This window comes from Stigmatopora nigra, unplaced genomic scaffold (assembly GCF_051989575.1).
Source record: "Stigmatopora nigra isolate UIUO_SnigA unplaced genomic scaffold, RoL_Snig_1.1 HiC_scaffold_72, whole genome shotgun sequence".
NCBI classification, from domain to species: domain Eukaryota; kingdom Metazoa; phylum Chordata; class Actinopteri; order Syngnathiformes; family Syngnathidae; genus Stigmatopora; species Stigmatopora nigra.
In genome coordinates, this window is record NW_027551649.1 from 1 (window position 1) to 26,295 (window position 26,295).

At 48.8% G+C, this 26,295-nt stretch overlaps 1 protein-coding gene across 1 annotated transcript in view; it reads right to left on the reverse strand.

Annotated features, from left to right (window-relative positions):
• Nucleotides 1–4,054: 4,054 nt before the first annotated feature.
• Nucleotides 4,055–26,295, reverse strand: part of LOC144193106 (anoctamin-10-like) — a gene marked incomplete at its 3' end in the record, with an annotated part of 53,829 nt that continues 31,588 nt past the window's right edge. The window contains exon 7 of the mRNA XM_077711938.1: nt 4,055–4,133. Coding sequence (XP_077568064.1) covers nt 4,055–4,133 — 79 coding nt within the window. The remainder of the gene's footprint in view (nt 4,134–26,295) is intronic.

Sequence of the window (26,295 nt, forward strand, 5' to 3'; positions counted from 1 at the left end):
GATCCTAGCCAAATCCCACCCCATGTAAGACGTTATCTCCAATCTCTGTCAATTGATGTGCTGAACATTAGGGATATTTAACACCTAGTCCTATAAAGAAACCTGATGTCTGGTGTCAAAACCAGTGACCGCTGCGAAAGGGCAGCTGACAACCTGGGAAAGACCTGGTGACGGCCTGAAGAGACTGCTGGCAGGAGGGAATAGACCCCAACGGGGCTGGCAAGGGTTAGCTACCCTTGCTGGCAGGAGCCTTTCACTACACAGTGTCTTGGATCCACCCAATTATTGCTTTGAAGATTTCTAAAGGAAAAACACCCCTGGAGTCTGCGAGAGCGGGGGCGGAAGATGACTCATCAGCGGACCACACGGTAACGAACATTGCAAAGGAAACGACAACGAATCAGATGATCGGCACAACAGTTGACGGAGTAACAGCACTGGCAGGACACAAGATACAAAGCTGCATCTGTGGCCGGGAAAAGGTTACATCAGAGAGGGGTCTCAAGATCCACCAGGGCAGGAAAAAGTGCCTGGAAGAGCTTAGCGAGGGGCCTCGCATTGACCACTACTTCCTCAGAGGTAGGACAAATAAGTCGAGTGAAGCCCAGTGGCGGGACACTCACCACAGTCCACAGGGTATCAGAACCCCAGACAAAGCTCAACCAAGCACGGATCCACCAACGGACATGAGTCCACCGACACAGACCTTGTCCATCTTGAAGGCCTGAAAGGGAGCTATGGTTCGGAGGGATTTGGGGTGTGACCGCGTGGTTCCACCTTGCGCCACACACCTGGGGCTGATCATCCTGTGGTGGGCCAACCTCTGCAGAGGGTGTCTTGTTATAAGTGGCTGAAACACCCAATGACGTGTGGGGCTAACAACTGATGATGTGGCGTGCAGGTGGCACCGCGTGATCCTAGCCAAATCCCACCCCATGTAAGACGTTATCTCCAATCTCTGTCAATTGATGTGCTGAACATTAGGGATATTTAACACCTAGTCCTATAAAGAAACCTGATGTCTGGTGTCAAAACCAGTGACCGCTGCGAAAGGGCAGCTGACAACCTGGGAAAGACCTGGTGACGGCCTGAAGAGACTGCTGGCAGGAGGGAATAGACCCCAACGGGGCTGGCAAGGGTTAGCTACCCTTGCTGGCAGGAGCCTTTCACTACACAGTGTCTTGGATCCACCCAATTATTGCTTTGAAGATTTCTAAAGGAAAAACACCCCTGGAGTCTGCGAGAGCGGGGGCGGAAGATGACTCATCAGCGGACCACACGGTAACGAACATTGCAAAGGAAACGACAACGAATCAGATGATCGGCACAACAGTTGACGGAGTAACAGCACTGGCAGGACACAAGATACAAAGCTGCATCTGTGGCCGGGAAAAGGTTACATCAGAGAGGGGTCTCAAGATCCACCAGGGCAGGAAAAAGTGCCTGGAAGAGCTTAGCGAGGGGCCTCGCATTGACCACTACTTCCTCAGAGGTAGGACAAATAAGTCGAGTGAAGCCCAGTGGCGGGACACTCACCACAGTCCACAGGGTATCAGAACCCCAGACAAAGCTCAACCAAGCACGGATCCACCAACGGACATGAGTCCACCGACACAGACCTTGTCCATCTTGAAGGCCTGAAAGGGAGCTATGGTTCGGAGGGATTTGGGGTGTGACCGCGTGGTTCCACCTTGCGCCACACACCTGGGGCTGATCATCCTGTGGTGGGCCAACCTCTGCAGAGGGTGTCTTGTTATAAGTGGCTGAAACACCCAATGACGTGTGGGGCTAACAACTGATGATGTGGCGTGCAGGTGGCACCGCGTGATCCTAGCCAAATCCCACCCCATGTAAGACGTTATCTCCAATCTCTGTCAATTGATGTGCTGAACATTAGGGATATTTAACACCTAGTCCTATAAAGAAACCATTGATTATTTATTCATCATTACTACTTATTGTGTTTTTGTTTGTTTGTTGTTGAGTCGAACTGGACTGGTCCACAAACATAGATGCCCTGTATAGAAGAAGCCAGAGCCTACTGGGGAGACTACGGTCCTTTGGAGTGTGCGGGGCGCTTTTTAGGACACTGTAGTGGCATCTACAGTGTTTTATGCAGTGGTCTGCTGGGGATGCGGGAGCACAAAGTGGGACAGTAACAGGCTGAATAGCTGGTCACGAGGGCCAGCTCTGTTCTGGACTTTCCTCTGGAGGAAGTAGGAATGAGGAGGGGGAGAGGAGGATGCTGGCCATCATGGACAGTACCTCCCACCCCTTGCATGAGTTTGTGGGGTCCCTCCGAAGCTCTGCAGAAAGAAGCCAGGCTAACAGAACAAAGAAACAATAGAACAACACGCGCACGCGTGCGCGTGTGCGTGTTGTTCACGCACGCACGCACGCACGTGTGTCTGAGCTGCCCTCATAGCAATATCAGTGCTGACATGCAACGTTGGTTCCTTGAATCAGGTATATATCACGGCTGGTTGGCTCCTTGAAAAGAAGTTCTTGGAGAAAAAAAGTGAGCATCCTTCCCCTTGCTAATATACAGATATATGAGGCTGCAATGTAGAGCAAAACTTTTTAGAATTTACTCCATCACCCTGATGACAGATTTTAGGGCTTTTAAGTACCGTGCTCCACCACTTCGCTTCAACATTTCCTGCGTTATTACATCATGTTTTTTTTATCTTAAGTATAAAAAAGTCCATAAAGTTCAAAATGAATGCTGAAATTCGCAAGCGGTTGACAGGATCAAAAATGGCGTAAGTCAGTCTTCTTTGGCGCTGAAATGGGTGGCACTCAGCGCTGAAGCAAAATTTCACAGCAAAAGAAGAATGATGCATCAATAATACAAATACTAGCATCATGCATTTTCTCGGATAACGTTACATACATTTCGAATCACGCACAGGACTACGCTGAGGCATTTCCAGCGTTTTATGGATTTTAATCTTCGTTGAAAATGCCGTTTGAACATCCTGCGTGATGTCAAAATGATGAAACTCGCAAGCGTAAGACAGGAGATGAAAAATGGCTGAGTGCATATCCAGAAGAAGAATAGCGCACCAAATACAACTAATGAGGCGGATACTATCAGAGTAAAATGATTCCACTGGATACCAACATGATTAGAACCATAGCCAAGATCTTTTACAATAGCTTAGCTCCTGAAGAAGACGAACTTCTGCCTCGTTTCGGTGCCGCAAGTGAGCCTCCTCGTCCAGCAGCAAAACGTTATGTTGAAAAACAGTTCCCTCACATAATTCAAGAGAATGGTTGGGACAAAATCTTAACATGGATGAATAAGCCCTCAGAGACATTCTTATTCAAAGATGAAGTGAACATGTAGAAGATCATCATGAGTGGGAATGCTGCTGGCTTCATGGTAAGCCAGCTTTAATTGACAAGTTCGACCGTTCTCATGCTTTAAAGAACGAGAACAAAGCCTTGCTGGATGAGCAACCGGAATGTCTGGATCACGAAAACCTTCACAGACTGTTTTGTCCTGATTGTGAAGCTGAAAGTGGGGTGCCATTCAAGATCTGGACTGTGAATGAGGTCTTGGACTAAAGTGGATTGAATACCGTATGTTCAAACCTATAGGGCACACTTAAAAGTCCAACATTCCCTCCAAATGTTTTTGTCATTGAGATATCTCCCCGGTCAGATGGAGGAGCTGCCGGTGCTTGCTAAGCTGCTTGTGTGCTATGAAGCCTCCCACTGGCCTTTCCGCTGCTGATGATTAGGTGATAGGACAGTTTAGGAGGATCTAGGCAAGGAAGATGATCTTTAAAACCTCCAGACAACAGGGTGCAGCTTATACGCACGGCCCGGGGCCTTTACGTGAGTAATGTATGGTACTTTTTGGGGATATCATGACTTGGGATATTTTTCGTATCTCGAGTCACTCATTTGCATATAAAAAAATCGTAGTAGGAAAATTTCATACCGAGAGGCATTCGTAAGTGTTGGAGGAAAAATTTTGGTGTACTGTCCGGCTTTAATAAAAGTGAGCGTGCTTGTTAACATATTTGAAAAATAAAAAAAATCTCACCTCCAGTAGCCAGAAGGTCATCAATAAGCACGACTTTCTGCCCTGGGGTTACTGCATCTTCTTGGATCTCTGCTTCTGCCTAAAAGGGTAAAGAAAAATATAATACAACTACAAGGTACTTTGTGAAGCTATAATATACAAATTTAATTGAGCTATACACAATCCAAATACTGCATGAATTTGTGCAAAACAATGGAAAGTAAATAATTTTAACATGATTACAAAAAGTTTTGCGGCCTAAAACAGGGTAAGCTCATGACCTCTATGTATAAATATCTAAATATAATCTACAAGTATAAAAATATGTATACTTTCAATACTATACATAAATACTGAAAATAGTTCATTTCCTCTTGATATAAAATAAAAATAAACAGGTTAATGGGAGTTTTAGTCCAAGTCCTTGAATGGGACCCCTCTTTCAGTGAGATACAGCTTTTCGTTCGGGATGAAAGTTTGGGAAGGCTTTTGTGTAGAATACAGGCAGCAAGGCTTTGTCTTTCGTTGCATTAAGTTCATTTCTTCTTCAAAATCAAATCAAAAGATGGCGGCGCGCACGGGTGCAGCGGCTCACTGCTCTCCAGTTCGTTCGCTTTTCTACAGTCGCCAAGACCTAATCACTGTCGGAAGGAAAGGCAAGAAACCTAAATCTATGACCTTCGATATCCCCGAGAACATCCGGAGACCTCCGGGATCTCAGTGGATATCCAGCCCTCCAAAAGTACGACGTAGACGACGAAGAGAAAGAAAACAGAAACGGGGTTGCCGGTCAGGCTTAGCGGTTAGGCTAAGACAACAACCTTTCCGAACCCCGCTTCCTAGTATCTTTCTGACAAATGTCCGATCCATTACCCACAAAATGGATGAGTTGGAACTTCGAGTTGCTACCAACAGCTTCGTAAGGTATTGCAACATTATTCTCATCACGGAAACATGGCTACACCAGCATATACCCGACGCTGCGCTATCGCTAGCTAGCCGAACGCTTTTTCGGAACGATCGTTCCAAAGAACTAACAGGAAAAAGCAAAGGCGGTGGACTATGCATGTACATTCACAATGAATGGTGCTGTAACAACAAGATCATTGACACCCACTGTTCTCCGGATTTGGAGCTATTGGCAATACGATGCAGACCATACTACCTGCCGAGGGAGCTAACGGTCGTCATAGTAACGGCTATCTACATACCTCCAAATGCTAACGTCAACACGGCTCTCGACTTACTGCTAACGGCTGTAAATAAACAACAGCTCGACCACCCTGATGGAGTCTTTATTGTCGCTGGTGACTTCAACAAAGCAAGTTTAAAGACTGTCCTACCTAAGTTCATCCAATATGTCAAATGCAATACAAGACAAGACAAAATTCTCGACCATGTCTACTCGAACATCAAACATGCCTATAAAGCTGATCCTCTCCCACATCTAGCTGGTTCAGACCATCTTTGTATATCTCTAACCCCTGCGTACAACACACTCCGAACGCAGACAAAGCCAAAAATAAAGTCAATAAAAACTTGGCCCGAGAACGCTCTTTCTAAACTGCAGGACTGCTTTTCCCGCACCAACTGGGAACTTTTTGAACACAACGACCTCCTGGACTATACAGAAAATGTACTCTCCTACATCAGAAACGGCATTGACAACGTCACTACAAACAAACGGATACGAGTTTTTCCAAATCAAAAACCCTGGATGACCAAAGAGACACAAGCACTTATCAAATGCCGTAACACCGCCTACAGATCGGGGGACAAAAGAAAGTATAGAGCTGCCAGAGCTGAGCTGAAAAGGGGCATAAAGAAGGCCAAGGCAGCATATACTAAGAAAATCGAAGAGCACTTCAAAGAAAACAACCCAAAGAAGATGTGGCAGGGAATACGACATATCACTAACTACAAGAACAATTCCATGTCTGTAAACGCGAATGTCTCACTAGCGGAGGAACTGAACCATTTCTTTGCCCGCTTTGAATCTGACAAATCAAACCAAGTGTCAACACTCCCACCACCACCCTGCGACAATACACTGGAGTTTCAGGAACAGGAAGCGAGACTGGAAATGCAGGCTGTGAACACCAGGAAGGCTGCTGGTCCAGACGGAATACCTGGCAAAGTGCTCAAAGCCTGTGCTGATCAGCTGGCAGGAGTCTTCACGGACATTTTCAATTGGTCCTTGCAACAATCCATCGTTCCTGCCTGCCTAAAATCTGCCACCATCATTCCTGTCCCCAAAAAGCCAACCATCGGCAGCTTGAACGATTACAGGCCTGTTGCTCTCACGCCTGTGATCATGAAGTGCTTTGAAAAGTTGGTGGCCCGACACATCAGAAAGACAATTCCCCCCTCAGTTGACCCGCACCAGTTTGCTTATAGGGAAAACAGGTCCACTGAGGATGCTATCGCCGTGGCTCTTCACACAGCACTGAGCCACCTGGAGCACCAGGGGAACTATGTGAGGATGCTTTTCATAGACTACAGCTCAGCCTTCAACACCATCAAGCCGGACATCCTGAAGGACAAACTCTACCACCTTGGACTATCCTCTTCAATCTGCTGCTGGATAAAGAACTTCTTGACTGGTCGACCACAAACGGTCAGAATGGGTCCACACCTCTCTTCCTCCATCACACTAAACACAGGCTCACCACAAGGCTGTGTACTGAGTCCTCTCCTGTACTCCCTGTACACATACGACTGCACACCAGCCCATCAGTCAAACTCTATCATCAAATTCGCCGATGACACCACTGTGATCGGACTCATCTCTGGCGGGGATGAGTCAGCTTACAGAGACGAGGTCGACAAACTGTCTTCTTGGTGCTCGGCGAACAATCTTACACTGAATACCGCAAAGACTAAAGAAATAATCTTGGACTTTCGCAAGCGCAGCACAGACCTGGCCCCACTCCTCATTAACGGAGTATGTGTAGACAGGGTCCAATCGTTCAAATTCCTGGGAGTCCACGTCACGGATAGGCTCTCCTGGTCCACAAACACCACAGTGTTAGTGAAGAAGGCCCAGAAACGACTCCACTTCCTCAGGGTACTGAGAAGGGACAAGTTGGACACCAAGCTTCTGGCAACCTTCTACAGAGCCACTGTGGAGAGCATCCTGACTTACGGCATCACAGTGTGGTATACCGGAAGCACGACAGCAGACAAAAAAGCCATACAGAGAGTGATAAACACTGCCCAGAAGATCGTCGGCTGCTCTCTGCCATCGCTAGAAGACATTGCCAACCCCCGATACCTCAGAAGAGCCGGGTCCATTGTTGGAGACCCATACCACCCTGGACACGGCCTGTTCCAGTTGCTTCCATCTGGCAGACGCTACAGGTCCTACAAAGCACGGACAAACAGGCTCAAGGACAGCTTCTTCCCAACTGCCATCAGGTCTCTGAACCTGCAGCAACACGTGACGTGACGACTACACATATCCCTACGATGAAATTAAGTCAAGTCGAATTGAAGAAACAGGAAGGTTGTTTGGTGCAGATCTACCTTCCACAGGATGACTGAGGGAGGGTAAGTATAAAGACTGAGAGGTAAGTGATCCATCTTATTCTTGTTGGCATCGGTGAGGCAACTTGTAGTCGCCGGAAAATGGCGCTCAAGGCGGAGAGCTAACAAGTATGAATATGTCATAAATAAATGTCATAAATGTGTCTGGCCTGGGAAGACGAACTTGTGGAGAAGCACTATACAATTTCGTCATACGCTGCTGAGGGTATGATGACTACTAGGCTTTTTGTCAAGTCAATGATGACGACAATGCCTATGTCTGATTTTTTTTCATTGTCATCATACACAGCGGTGTATAACTGCATTTGTGGTGCTACTTCACAGTGCGTTTTCCCAGTAAAAAAAAAAAAAAAAGTCACATCCCGGCTAGGTGAATTCTAAAATATTGCACAGTCTAAGATATTGCACATAATTATTGCACACCCCGAAGTTATTGCACAGAAGGGATTGTGTCGGGCTAACGCAAGTTCAGAGTCCTGATGGCTGTGGGAAAAAAACTGTCCTTAAGTGCATTGTGAGACCTGTAGAGTCTAACAGAGAGCAGCAGCTGGAGCAGGCGTGGCCGATCTATATGCCGAAAGACATTTAGCCGACTGACATCTGGCCGACAGCCAATTGACCGAAAGACCATCTGGCTGAACGTAGTATTAGCCGGACGACTATTTGGCCGACCGACTATGAAGCCGAAGAACATTTAGCCGACGTGCTCGCCCCGCCCCCGGTCGTGTGTGTGTACAAGTTTTTCAACCAAGTTCCAAGTTTTTCTTTCGGCATATAGACCGTGCGCCGGAGCAGGTTTTGACCAGGTTGGTATTGGTCCCTGACAGTGTTCCTGGCTCTGCTGAGGTAGCGAGGGCTGGCAATGTCATACAGTGAGGGCAGAGAACAGCCAATGGTATTCAGGGGAGTGTTGATCACTCTCTGCAGGGCCTTTCTGTCTGCTGCCGTGCTTCCAGCATACCAGTCTGTAATGCAGTATGCCAGGATGGCAACCCTAACCCTCTCCACAGTAGCTCTATAGGTTACCAGAAGGTTAGTATCAAAGTTGTTCCTCTTGAGTCTCCTCAGGAAATTTCTGGGCCTTCTTCACCACTGCCGTGGTGCTGGTAGACCAGGAAAGCTTGTCCGTGACACATACTTTATTTATGAGGAGTGGGGCAAGATCTGAGCTGCGTTTGCGAAAGTCCAGGATTATTTCTTTAGATTTTGTGATGTTTAGTGTGAGATTGTTCACCAAACACCACAAAGACAGTTTGTTGACCTCATCTCTGTAAGCAGAACTAAGTACATAGCCTTGAGGGGAGCCAGTGCTCAGTGTGATGGAGAAAAAGAGGTGGAGACCAAGTCTAACAGTTTGTGGACGATTGGTTAAGAAGTTCTTAATCATGTAGCAGATGGAAGAGCATCCGCACATAGTTCCCATGGTCTCCAGGTGGCTCAGTGCTGTACGTTGAGCTACGGAGATGCGCCATCAGTGAACCTATTTTTTTATAGGCAAACTGGTGAGGGTCTACTGAGGGAGGGATTGCATCCCTGAATGCAGAGCTGGACCCACTGCATTTGGCCTGTTGTCCAGGCATTGGTGTGGAAGATGCTACCACCTACCTGATGCACAGGTCACTTTCACACCTGGAGAACACGGGAAGCACAGTGAGAATGATGTTTTTTTTTTACCTCTCCAGTGCGTTCAACACCATTCAGCTGGTCCTACTGAGAGGGAAACTGGAAGAGGCTGGAGTAAAGCACCACGTGGCTGCATGGATCATCGACTTCCTCACTGACAGATCACAATATGTAAGACTGGCAGCCCGGGGGCCCCACAAAGCACTCCTCTTCACCCTCTACACATCAGATGTAATTTAAACACCTGCCAACTCCAAAAGTTCTCTGACGACGAGAACGACCTAGAGTACAGGGGAGTCATCACAGCCTTTGTTGACTGATGTAGGCAAAACCACCTCTATATCAACACCAGTAAGACAAAGATATGGTCATCGATATTCGGAGGAATTCCACGCGCGCGCACGCCCACGCGCACACGCCCACGCGCAAACGCCCACGCGCGCACACCCACGCGCGCACACCCACGCGCGCACACCCACGCGCGCACACCCACGCGCGCACACCCACGCGCGCACACCCACGCGCGCACACCCACGCGCGCACACCCACGCGCGCACGCCCACGCGCGCACGCCCACGCGCGCACGCCCACGCGCGCACGCCCACGCGCGCACGCCCACGCGCGCACGCCCACGCGCGCACGCCCACGCGCGCACGCCCACGCGCGCACACCCACGCGCGCACACCCACGCGCGCACACCCACGCGCGCACACCCACGCACCCACGCGCACGCCCACGCGCGCACGCACGCCCGCGCGCGCACGCACGCACGCGCGCGCACGTACGCACGCGCACGCACGCACGCTCGCGCGCACGCACGCTCGCGCGCACGCTCGCACGCGCGCACGCTCGCACGCGCGCACGCTCGCACGCGCGCACGCTCGCACGCGCGCACGCTCGCACGCGCACACGCTCGCACGCGCACACGCTCGCACGCGCACACGCTCGCACGCGCACACGCTCGCACGCGCACACGCTCGCACGCGCACACGCTCGCACGCGCACACGCTCGCACGCGCACACGCTCGCACGCACACACGCTCGCACGCACACACGCTCGCACGCACACACGCTCGCACGCACACACGCTCGCACGCACACACGCTCGCACGCACACACGCTCGCACGCACACACGCTCGCACGCACACACGCTCGCACGCACACACGCTCGCACGGACACACGCTCGCACGGACACACGCTCGCACGCACACACGCTCGCACGCACACACGCTCGCACGGACACACGCTCGCACGGACACACGCTGGCACGGACACACGCTGGCACGGACACACGCTGGCACGTACACACGCTGGCACGTACACACGCTGGCACGTACACACGCTGGCACGTACACACGCTGGCACGTACACACGCTGGCACGTACACACGCTGGCACGTACACACGCTGGCACGTACACACACTGGCACGTACACACACTGGCACGTACACACACTGGCACGTACACACACTGGCACGTACACACACTGGCACGTACACACACTGGCACGTACACACACTGGCACGTACACACACTGGCACGTACACACACTGGCACGTACACACACTGGCACGTACACACACTGGCACGTACACACACTGGCACGTACACACACTGGCACGTACACACACTGGCACGTACACACACTGGCACGTACACACACTGGCACGTACACACACTGGCACGTACACACACTGGCACGTACACACACTGGCACGTACACACACTGGCACGTACACACACTGGCACGTACACACACTGGCACGTACACACACTGGCACGTACACACACTGGCACGTACACACACTGGCACGTACACACACTGGCACGTACACACACTGGCACGTACACACACTGGCACGTACACACACTGGCACGTACACACACTGGCACGTACACACACTGGCACGTACACACACTGGCACGTACACACACTGGCACGTACACACACTGGCACGTACACACACTGGCACGTACACACACTGGCACGTACACACACTGGCACGTACACACACTGGCACGTACACACACTGGCACGTACACACACTGGCACGTACACACACTGGCACGTACACACACTGGCACGTACACACACTGGCACGTACACACACTGGCACGTACACACACTGGCACGTACACACACTGGCACGTACACACACTGACACGTACACACACTCACACGTACACACACTCACACGTACACACACTCACACGTACACACACTCACACGTACACACACTCACACGTACACACACTCACACGTACACACACTCACACGTACACACACTCACACGTACACACACTCACACGTACACACACTCACACGTACACACACTCACACGTACACACACTCACACGTACACACACTCACACGTACACACACTCACACGTACACACACTCACACGTACACACACTCACACGTACACACACTCACACGTACACACACTCACACGTACACACACTCACACGTACACACACTCACACGTACACACACTCACACGTACACACACTCACACGTACACACACTCACACGTACACACACTCACACGTACACACACTCACACGTACACACACTCACACGTACACACACTCACACGTACACACACTCACACGTACACACACTCACACGTACACACACTCACACGTACACACACTCACACGTACACACACTCACACGTACACACACTCACACGTACACACACTCACACGTACACACACTCACACGTACACACACTCACACGTACACACACTCACACGTACACACACTCACACGTACACACACTCACACGTACACACACTCACACGTACACACACTCACACGTACACACACTCACACGTACACACACTCACACGTACACACACTCACACGTACACACACACACGTACACACACACACGTACACACACTCACACGTACACACACTCACACGTACACACACTCACACGTACACACACTCACACGTACACACACTCACACGTACACACACTCACACGTACACACACTCACACGTACACACACTCACACGTACACACACTCACACGTACACACACTCACACGTACACACACTCACACGTACACACACTCACACGTACACACACTCACACGTACACACACTCACACGTACACACACTCACACGTACACACACTCACACGTACACACACTCACACGTACACACACTCACACGTACACACACTCACACGTACACACACTCACACGTACACACACTCACACGTACACACACTCACACGTACACACACTCACACGTACACACACTCACACGTACACACACTCACACGTACACACACTCACACGTACACACACTCACACGTACACACACTCACACGTACACACACTCACACGTACACACACTCACACGTACACACACTCACACGTACACACACTCACACGTACACACACTCACACGTACACACACTCACACGTACACACACTCACACGTACACACACTCACACGTACACACACTCACACGTACACACACTCACACGTACACACACTCACACGTACACACACTCACACGTACACACACTCACACGTACACACACTCACACGTACACACACTCACACGTACACACACTCACACGTACACACACTCACACGTACACACACTCACACGTACACACACTCACACGTACACACACTCGCACGTACACACACTCGCACGTTCACACACTCGCACGTACACACACTCGCACGTTCACACACACGCACGTACACACACACGCACGTACACACACACGCACGTACACACACACACACGTACACACACACGTACACACACACACACACGTACACACACACACGTACACACACACACGTACACACACACACACGTACACACACACACGTACACACACACACGTACACACACACACACGTACACACACACACGTACACACACACACGTACACACACACACGTACACACACACACACGTACGTACACACACACACACGTACACACACACACGTACACACACACACACGTACACACACACACGTACACACACACACACGTACACACACACACACACGTACACACACACACACACGTACACACACACACACACGTACACACACACACACACGTACACACACACACACGTACACACACACACACGTTCACACACACACACGTTCACACACACACGTACACACACACACGTACACACACACACGTACACACACACACACGTACACACACACACACACGTACACCCACACACACGTACACACACACACACGTACACCCACACACACGTACACCCACACACACGTACACCCACACACACGTACACCCACACACACGTATACACACACACACACGTACACAAACACACACGTACACACACACACACGTACACCCACACACACGTGCACACACACACGTACACACACACACGTACACACACACACGTACACACACACACGTACACACACACACGTACACACACACACGTACACACACACACGTACACACACACACGTACACACACACACGTACACACACACACACGTACACACACACACGTACACACACACACACGTACACACACACACGTACACACACACACGTACACACACACACACACGTACACACACACACACACACACACGTACACACACACACGTACACACACACACGTACACACACACACGTACACACACACACGTACACACACACACGTACACACACACACGTACACACACACACGTACACACACACACGTACACACACACGTACACACACACGTACACACACACGTACACACGTACACACATACACACACACACGTACACACACGTACACACACGTACACACACGTACACACACGTACACACACACACACGTACACACACACACACGTACACACACACACACGTACACACACACACACACAACACACACACACACGTACACACACACACACGTACACACACACACACGTACACACACACACACGTACACACACACACACGTACACACACGTACACACACACACACGTACACACACACACACGTACACACACACACACGTACACACACACACACACGTACACACACACACACGTACACACACACACACGTACACACACACACACACGTACACACACACACGTACACACACACGTACACACACACACGTACACACACACACGTACACACACACGTACACACACACTTGTACACACACACACACTTGTACACACACACACACTTGTACACACACACACGTACACACACACGTACACACACACACGTACACACACACACGTACACACACACACGTACACTCACACGTACACACACACGTACACACACACGTACACACACGTACACACACTCACACGTACACACACTCACACGTACACACACTCACACGTACACACACTCACACGTACACACACTCACACGTACACACACTCACACGTACACACACTCACACGTACACACACTCACACGTACACACACTCACACGTACACACACTCACACGTACACACACTCACACGTACACACACTCACACGTACACACACTCACACGTACACACACTCACACGTACACACACTCACACGTACACACACTCACACGTACACACACTCACACGTACACACACTCACACGTACACACACTCACACGTACACACACTCACACGTACACACACTCACACGTACACACACTCACACGTACACACACTCACACGTACACACACTCACACGTACACACACTCACACGTACACACACTCACACGTACACACACTCACACGTACACACACTCACACGTACACACACTCACACGTACACACACTCACACGTACACACACTCACACGTACACACACTCACACGTACACACACTCACACGTACACACACTCACACGTACACACACTCACACGTACACACACTCACACGTACACACACTCACACGTACACACACTCACACGTACACACACTCACACGTACACACACTCGCACGTACACACACTCGCACGTTCACACACTCGCACGTACACACACTCGCACGTTCACACACACGCACGTTCACACACACGCACGTACACACACACGCACGTACACACACACGCACGTACACACACACGCACGTACACACACACACACACGTACACACACACGTACACACACACACACACGTACACACACACACGTACACACACACACGTACACACACACACACGTACACACACACACGTACACACACACGTACACACACACACACGTACACACACACACACGTACGTACACACACACACACGTACACACACACACACGTACACACACACACACGTACACACACACACGTACACACACACACACGTACACACACACACACACGTACACACACACACACACGTACACACACACACACACGTACACACACACACACACGTACACACACACGCACACACACACACGTACACACACACACACGTTCACACACACACACGTTCACACACACACGTACACACACACACGTACACACACACACGTACACACACACACACGTACACACACACACACGTACACCCACACACACGTACACACACACACACGTACACCCACACACACGTACACCCACACACACGTACACCCACACACACGTACACCCACACACACGTATACACACACACACACGTACACACACACACACGTACACCCACACACACGTGCACACACACACGTACACACACACACGTACACACACACACGTACACACACACACGTACACACACACACGTACACACACACACGTACACACACACACGTACACACACACACGTACACACACACACGTACACACACACACACGTACACACACACACGTACACACACACACGTACACACACACACACACGTACACACACACACACACACACACGTACACACACACACGTACACACACACACGTACACACACACACGTACACACACACACGTACACACACACACGTACACACACACACGTACACACACACACGTACACACACACACGTACACACACACACGTACACACACACACGTACACACACACACGTACACACACACGTACACACACACGTACACACATACACACACACACGTACACACACGTACACACACACACACATACACACACACACACGTACACACACACACACGTACACACACACACACGTACACACACACACACACAACACACACACACACGTACACACACACACACGTACACACACACACACGTACACACACACACACGTACACACACACACACGTACACACACGTACACACACACACACGTACACACACACACACGTACACACACACACACGTACACACACGTACACACACACACACACGTACACACACACACACGTACACACACACACACACGTACACACACACACACGTGCACACACACACGTACACACACACGTACACACACACACGTACACACACACACGTACACACACACACGTACACACACACGTACACACACACTTGTACACACACACACACTTGTACACACACACACACTTGTACACACACACACGTACACACACACGTACACACACACACGTACACACACACACGTACACACACACACGTACACTCACACGTACACACACACGTACACACACACGTACACACACACGTACACACACGTACACACACACACACGTACACACACACACACGTACACACACACACACGTACACACACACACACGTACACACACACACGTACACACACACACGTACACACACACACGTACACACACACACGTACACACACACACGTACACACACACACGTACACACACACACGTACACACACACACGTACACACACACACGTACACACACACACGTACACACACACACGTACACACACACACGTACACACACACACGTACACACACACACGTACACACACACACGTACACACACACACGTACACACACACACGTACACACACACGTACACACACACGTACACACACACGTACACACACACGTACACACACACGTACACACACACACACGTACACACACACACACACGTACACACACACGTACACACACACGTACAAACACACACGTACACACACATACACACACGGTACACACACACACACGTACACACACACGTACACACACACGTACACACACACGTACACACACACGTACACACACACGTACACACACGTACACACACACGTACACACACACGTACACACACACGTACACACACACGTACACACACACGTACACACACACGTACACACACACGTACACACACACACGTACACACACACATACACACACACGTACACACACACGTACACACACACGTACACACACGTACACACACACACGTACACACACACACGTACACACACACACGTACACACACACACGTACACACACACACGTACACACACACGTACACACGTACACACACACACACACACACATACACACACGTACACACACACACACGTACACACACACACACACGCACGTACACACATACATACATATATGCGTGCGTATGCAATATGTTGTCTGTTTACAATAACAATTGAGGGTCTAGAGACCACTGTTCTACCGGATAATTTACTGTATTAAAATAGACCTCGAGGAAACGTCAAAGTGTATTAAACTAGACCTCCATAAAACGTCAGTGTATTAAAATAGACCTCCATAAAACGTGAAATTGTATTTAAAGTGGATTTCCTGGTTTTGAAAAATGTCGGAAAAACTACTAAGTCAAACGGCGGTGTCTCAGAGAAACGCATCCGAAGATGCACTATCCTCGTATAGATTCGGGCGAATGTCCCACTGAATTTCCTGGTTTTCGAAAATCTTCTATGTCCAAAACATTTTCTAAGTCGAACGGCGGGGCGTCAGAATGGTTCAGTCCATGCACTATCCTCGGATAGGCTCGGTGGAAAAGCCCCGGTGAATTTCCTGGTTCTCAGAAAAAGGTTGAAAATGACACTATGTCAAACGGTGTTGTTGTTGTTGAATCACCCGATGCGCCTGAGGATAATCCTCAGAAGCGCTAGACTCGCGTGTGGGAGGCTCCGTAGTTCTCCGATAGAGAGTCCAAGCCGGTGGTGGTAATGGGCATTCTGAAGTGCTGTGCACCGGAGCCAGAGATGCTCGGCCGATTCTTCTTCTTCACCGCAGTGACGGCACCGATCATTTTCGCACTTCCCCGTCAAATGTTGCCATCTTCGGAGGGAGGAATGGTGGCCGGACCAGCATCGGATAAGGTCAGGAAGGTCTTTCTTGGATAGCTGGGACTCTTCCTCCGGATTGGGACGGGATGATGTGAGGAAGATGACGCGGGGTTGTGTTGGTGAGGGGGGTTTGCAGCTCCTGTGAATAATAGCTAGGCGTGTTTGTTTTTCTAGCAGAGGCGTTGGTTGGGGGAGGGTGGAGCCTAGTTTCGCCTGCTCATCTGCTATATCATTGCCTGTGAGATTGCAATGACCGGGGATCCAGATTAGCTGGATCTTTTTGGATGGGGGAAAGGCCGCAAATTTGGAGTTTAGGGCAATGGTGGGGGTGTCAAGGTTGTTCAGGTTATTGAGGGCTCGGAGGAGAGATTTGCAATCCGTGATGATGGAGGCCGAGGTCCAGTCTTCATTCTGCCCGAGCCAGTCAATGGCTGCGTTCAGTGCAGTCTTTTCGGCTTGGTAAGAGCTGCTAAGGGACCCCGTTGGTGCGTGCCAGGAGTGGATCAGGGAGTCGCCTCGGAAGACTGCTACTCCAGCTCTTCCATTCGCCGTACCGTTGTGGGTGGAGCCGTCGGTGTAGATGTACAAGTCCGTTTTATCTAGTGCTGCAATAGTTTTGGTGGCTGCGTCTAACTGTTGGGTGGGGATGAGGATTTCTGTATGGGTGTAAAATGAATAGGGAGAGGGCGTTGCCTCATGACTTAACTCAAGTGCTGTATGTGTTCGTTGAATGTGAGACGGCGGTCATACCGGACCCCTAGGAAGGTAGGGGTTGGGTTGAGCTTGAGTCTGGCACCCCCGATGGTGATGTTTGGGCACCATGAGGATTCGGCAGCGTCCATTGTAAAGAAGGCAACCTCCGACTTGGACGTATTGAGGGTGAGGTGGTTATTCGCAGACCATTGGTGGACTTTGGCGGCCTCGGATTCTAATCTCGTCGCCACTGCTTCTTTGTTACGGCCGCCACAGACGAGCGCCAAGTCATCAGCGCAGCCGGAGACGAGGGTGGTAGGCTCAAAAGGAGTTAAGCAGGTCGTTGATGTAGATGGTAAAGAGAAGCGGTGACAACACCGATCCTTGGGGAAGGCCTTCTTTGAACGTGCGGCAGCGTCCTGTAGTACCGTTGACCCTCACGCGTGCCGTTCGGTTGGTGAACCAGGTTTTGATCCACTCAACATACCGGTGAGGAACACCGATCGCCAGCATCTTGTCGTACGCTTTGCTGAAGTTGAAGAAAGCAGCAATGGAGCAATGACGCTGCTTAGACTGGAACCCATCCATGACGAATTGGGACAGCCGTAGGCATTGGTCGGTGGTGGAGCGGCCCTTACGGAAACCCGCCTGCCATGGACTAAGAATGCCCTTCTCCTCCAGCCAGTTGGACAGGCGGTTTACTATGAGTCTTTCCAGGGTCTTGCTAATGGTGGAAGTAAAGGCGATTGGGCGGTAACTTCCGACTAATTGAGGGTCCTTGCCTTTTTTGAGGAACGGGATGATCACCGCCGAGCGCCAGGATTGGGGACACCATTGGGTGGTCCAGCTGATGTTAAGGATCTGGAGCAGGATAGGGTGTGCTTCAGGGGGGAGGTACTTCAGCATCTCTGGAGCGATTCCATCTGACCAGCAGCTTTGCCTTGTTTCAGTTGGTTGAGAGCTCGGCGGAGTTCATCTTCGGAAAATGGACACTCGGGTAATTGCCGAGGGGAACCCTGTAGTCTACGAGCATCTCTTCGAAGCTGTCGTACGGTCTTCCTACTCGACTTATTACTCTTGCGCCCACTCACCTTTGCGTATTCAATGACGAAAGCCGTTGCCTTGGCCTTGTCAGAGGCGTACTCACGATCGTTATAGATGAGCGTCTTGCTGCCTTTGCTCGATTGTGGTCTCGTCAGGGATTTGACGACCGCGCATGCTTGTTTGGAGTCCCTGGTTTCCGAGATTTTTTGGAGGTGGAGATGACAAGCCGCGCGCTTCGCCTCAGATGTCTTCTCTGCTACCTCTCTGCACAGTTGCAGGTAAGGGGATCGGGTAGCCGCATTCAAGTTTCGTCTTAATCGATTCCTCTCCTTTATTAGTGCGTCATTCATCCATGGGATGTTGTTGGGACGAAAAACTGTTTAGGGGGACGGCTTCTGCCATCGCCCTTTTTAGGATATCGGTGAATGCCTGGAGAAGCATCTTCGGTTCTGTAGGCAGCTCAGCACCAGGGATCTCTCGGAGACAGCCTTCCTATATTTCCCCCAATCACCTTTCTTAAAGTTTGGAGCCACTCTTCGCTTTTCTGCCTCGGTCTTGATCTCCTCTTTCCACTTGACCAGAATTGGAAGGTGGTCTGAAGAGAGTTCGACGATGAGGATCCAGACACAGGCTTCCGCTGTGTATGGGTCTGCTAATGTTAGGTCTGCGGTGCTCATGCCCCTTCGATCCAGGTGTCGGGATACTCGCGTGGGTGTGCCGTCAGTTAGGAGATTTCTGCCTTGATCTTCAAGCCAGTCGTGGATGGCTTGCCCCCTAGGGTCAGTTTATACTAAGTCGTCCCAGGCAGAGTAGTGGGCGTTGAAGTCTCCGCAGATAAGTCCACGACTTGTGGATAGACACGCTAGCCACGTTGTATGGCTGTTCGGCGGGCCCACAAAAGACGATGTAACTGGGGGGGATATAAAAGTTTGTGAGTGAGAGCTGTGATCTTTTTGCAGTGGGAATGAGGATGCGTTGTATTTCCGCCGGGCCTGAATTGACTGGCAGTGCCAGAGAATACGGGATGCCTTGACGGACGAATGTGAGTAGACCACCCCCACGATGGTTTTTTGTTCCACTGAAGGCCCAATCCTGTCGGACGGCGTCGTAGCCAGGAATGGACGGAGTGGGATCCTCTAAGCCCAGTTTTGTTTCTTGTAGCAGAAGGACATCACATTTCAGTCTTCTTGCCACAGCACTTAGTTCGGTGATTTTTCCTGCAAGTGAGTGTCACAGATCCACTGCACAATGGTTAGGTGGGGTTGAGAGCAGGGGGGGGGGGGGAGTTGGGCCTTTCTGTTATCACAGATATTGTCTTTGTGTGTGATATGTGGTTGGATGCAGGTTGAGCACCGTCAGGAGTTTGATCGCCTCATTCTGTCAACTGCGGTTTTGGTTTCAGGGGCACAGGTGACGTGGAAGCCTCTCTTACAGGAGCTGCAGAAAAGGGCGCACTGACTGGGTAGTCGACGTGTGCATATGGGACAGAGGTTATTTGGCGGGGGCTGGTAGGCAATTATGGGGGGCACAGGAGTTGTTGTTGCCTGAGGTTGGGCATGGGGTATGATTTGGGACGCATTGCAGTTTGTGCATGTCCAGGTGGGGGATGGCTCATAGCGGCTGATACGGGTGCAGGAGCGATGTGCCCAGTTTGGGCAGGATACACACGGGAGGGGAGCGTTGTTGGACCTGATGAGATGCTTGCAGATGAAGTTAACTTAAGTTAGCTTAAATTTGTTTGTCCTGTTACAAGTGCGTTGCCATATAACGTTCCCCCCCTATGTCCCTCTCTGCATCCTCAGGAAAATCTGTCCAATTTTAGTTCTATTAAACACATTTTATTACTATTAAACCACTATTTATGTGTTACTTTGTTGGAGAATTAGAAGAAATAAAACATTTTTCCAAACCAATACCCTGTTTGTTTTTTTCAGAGGGTTGGTACAAATTAATTTGTTTTTAGTTCATTTCAATCGGAAACGTTCGTTCGAGTTACGAGAAGAACGACATTCGGGCTCAGTCCCGGATCGAATTAAGCTCGTATTTCGACGTACCACTCTATAAGGATCATAGGAAAGGGGAAAATTACAAGCATGGATTGTTTTTAGATACATTAAACTCAATATTAGTGGAGAAAAGTTTAGTGATTGTGTGCATTTAATACCTTTCCATATTCCAAATCATATGCCACAGACACAGTGGCTCCTGGCAGCTTCCCTTTCTTCCTGATCATGACAAACCCCACTCCCAGCCTCTGAGCAAGTAGGGGCCCAAACAGGAAACCACGAGCATCTAATCCTGCCAATGTATATTTATAATTTTAGATATATACATACAAATACAATACAAACGCACTCATGTATACATATACAGTAATAACTTGACATACAAGCGCCTCGACATACGAGGAATTTGAGAAAGTTTCGAAGAAATATTTACCTTGAGATACGAAACAAATTTTGAGATACGAGCATTCGAGACAGCCAGGTGGTCAGCCCGTGAGAGGCTGCTTATTATTTCAGCGTATGGTCTTTCTCGCCGCATCACCCTCGTGCAAAGATCTCTACGAGCACCGGGCGGCGCATTACATTCTTTCCGTGTTGTTTTCGCATTAGTCAGTGCAGAATTAAGAGTAACACGATGGATCCAACGCAAGCCGGTGATATAAATGGAATTATGAAGAAAAGGCGTATGATGACAATCGATATTAAGCACGAAATAATCAAAAAACATGAGTTGTGTGCATGTGCCTGAGCTGGCTCGCCAATACGAGTAGCATGTTTAGTGTAACGTAAAACCTTTTGTGTGTGTATCTGAATCTCCTCTCGCACTCCCCATTTTGCACACCATCTCTCTCGCTAGCGCGCTCCCTCTCTCGCTTACCCACGGTCCTTCTCTCTCCCTCTCTCACATCCCCTCTCCATTTCCCACAATCAGTAGTCGGGGACTGCTTGCTGTAATTTTTTATTTTATCCTGATAACAATTTTAGTATTTGGTCCATATAAAAAGCGCACTGGATTATAAGGCACCCTGCCAATTTTGGAGAAAATTATAGACTTATGTGTGCCTTATAGTCGTGAAAATATGGTACCTAGGTGTTCACCTCAACAACAAACTGGACTGGTCCACAAACATAGATGCTCTGTACAAGAGGGACCAGAACCACCTCTAACTTCTGAAGTGTGACACTGCTGAGGACCTTTTACAACACTGTGGTGGGATCTATAGTGTTTTATGCAGTGGTCTGTTGGGGATGCGGGAGCACGGAGTGGGAAAGGAAAGGGCTAAATAAGCTGGTCCGGAGGGCCAGCTCTGTTCTGGACCGTCCTTTGGACTCTGTGGAAGAAGTGGGAAAGAGGAGGATGCTGGCCAGGATGATATCCATCATGGACAGTACCTCCGTACCTCCCATAAGCACGTTCAGAGCTTTGCGGGTCTAAAAATATTCAAGAATTAATTAACTATATCAAAAAATATTTAAAAATTACAAATATTAAAAAATTAATAAAAATGAAAAATATTAAATTAAAATTAGAAATTACATTATTTTACATACTTTGAAAACAAAGTATTCAATTAGAATTAATAATTGCATCATTTTACAAAATTTTAAAACACAAAGAATGCACGTATACGCCAAGCATCACGGGCATAAACGCAAGTTGATTGGACAGCACTCACTGAATCCTCGACTCCCCATTGGCCCATTCACTACAGTAGCCCAAGCTTCTCCCGATGCCCATCAGTCCATGCTTATCTCGTAGACAGTGCCATAGAAATGGATGATAACATGGTAAGAGCCGTCAAATTCAGCAATCGTATTGATGACGTCATGGCTGTTTATAGGCAGGCGCATCTTCATCGACCAAAAAAAACATCGTTCACAACTCAGATGACGATGTTTCTTACACGCAAAAAAACGCCGAAGATTCTCCTGCATTCCTTACGCCACCTCCTATAGCCACTACGCTGCCTCCTGCATCCATTACGACACCTCCTGCGGCCACTACGCCGCCTCCTGCATCGTCTGCGGCGTCATCCGAGGAGCAGTAAAGCTCTTCATGCCCCTGTGCAGTCATTCATCGTTATTACGTCATCGTACTGCACATGTCTATTCATCAACTACGCTTAGAACTTATTGTAAGAGGTAAGTTAAATGTTGCTTGATTATTTATCACGAATCTCTCTCTCTCTACACCCATTTTCTATATGGTATGGTACAATTTTATTCATGTGCAGGTATTACTGTAATCTTAAACCCCCAGAAATAGAAATATAAATGTTAATTTGTTGCGCAAAACGTCGGAATAATGTTAGCTAATTGTAGTGTTTGCTTGTTTTTAAAAGCTGAATAACGACAATTGGTTGTTCGTAAGTATATTGTTCGGTACAACAGTGTTCTAGACCCTCAATTGTTATTTTAAACAGTGAAGAATCTGACATATTTTACTCATTCTTTTTAGTATAGCTGTTTCATTTTGATATCACATTTTACTCATTCTTTTTAGTATGGCTGTTTCATTTTGATATCACATTTTACTCATTCTTTTTGTGGCGGTCTTGTTTTAGTATCGCCACTGAAGAGTTGGGCTCCTGTTCTCAATTCAATTACAATATGAACAGAAGGATAGGTCCGAGACTCCTCGACTACAATGTTAACAAAAGGCTCTTCCTGAGATTCTTTTTTCAAGGTGGGATTCACACTGATAAGAGACCAGATGGAGGACTTCAAAGGGCAGAGGAACAAAGAGCAGGGCAGAGGGTCGGGATTTTATAGGACCAGCGGAGACAGAGGTCTGGATGATGTGGATTCAAGGCTGGAAGATGTGGAGCCCAGAGAAACCCCCCCTCACAGCAGCCCTGGACCAGCCCACATCTCATTATTAATCAGCGAATGAATATGCATTTTTGTTGGACTATAACTGGGCAAACGTGGGTTTGGACAATGTCTTTTCCATCCTCCGCTTTGGGACATCAACACTCAGCGGGCTTATTCTATGGGAGGGAGACCCGGAGCTCTGTATGAATCAATTTGAATGGAATAAATCATCTGTGGATAAACTCGCTCAACCCTGGTTTGTCTCCTCCGAGGCTGAACACGCTCCATTGTTAGACTGGAGACTACAGAGTTAAGGAATTGGAGTCAGGTGAAATAGTTTAGTCTAACAACAGACAACATATTTTAGTTTTTTTTTGTTATACCATGAATTTCACTCTCTCTACCCGTATTCTATATGGTGTACTGTATAGAGGGGGGTATAATGTATACCTGTTTCCGTTTTTTTTTTTTTAAGCATTTTTGAAGGGGCGCCGCTACATCGCGGATTTTCAGTTTTCGCGGGTGGACAACCGTGATAACTGAGACTTCACTGTATTCAACATAATAACCACTAGTTATTTGTTACTCTGAGTAGATGGTGAATTACAACCGATAAAAATGTTTTTCCATTGTGTATATCCTGTTTTTCTGGGTTTTTTTCAGAGGGTGGGAACATATTAATTTCTCTTTAGTTCATTTCTGTGGGAAACGTTGATTTAAGATAAGAGTAAATCGACATAGAAGCTCAATCTCGGAACGCACTTAGCTCGTATCCCAAGGAGTACTGTACATGAAACAAGAAAATGTGAATCCAAATATGTAAGTGATGATGGTATTGGATACAATAAGTTATAAAATTAATGTCAGTTTAGTCTGTACACCGTTTCCTGCGGGGATTTTTTTAAAGTCTACCATGTGTCAGTATTGATCAACACCGTGTCAATGCTGTGTGTCACTGTGTCGAAACAATACGAGCTGCATCTTCAAGACATCATTCATTTACAGCAGGGGTCTCAAACTCAATTTACCTGGGGGCCGCTAGAGGCAGAGTCTAGGTGAGGTTGGGCCGCATCAGGATTTCCACAAGAAGAGCTGATAAAACATTCCAACTTTATCGAATATCTTTATTTTTTTAAATAATGGATTAAATAAATTAACTTAAAGATGAATAAAAAAAATCAATCAATCAGTAATAAAATAATAATAATAATAATAATGAGCATACAGTAGACATACACTGGCTGGCTAAGTAGAGAAAACTATTTTTATTCTGTTT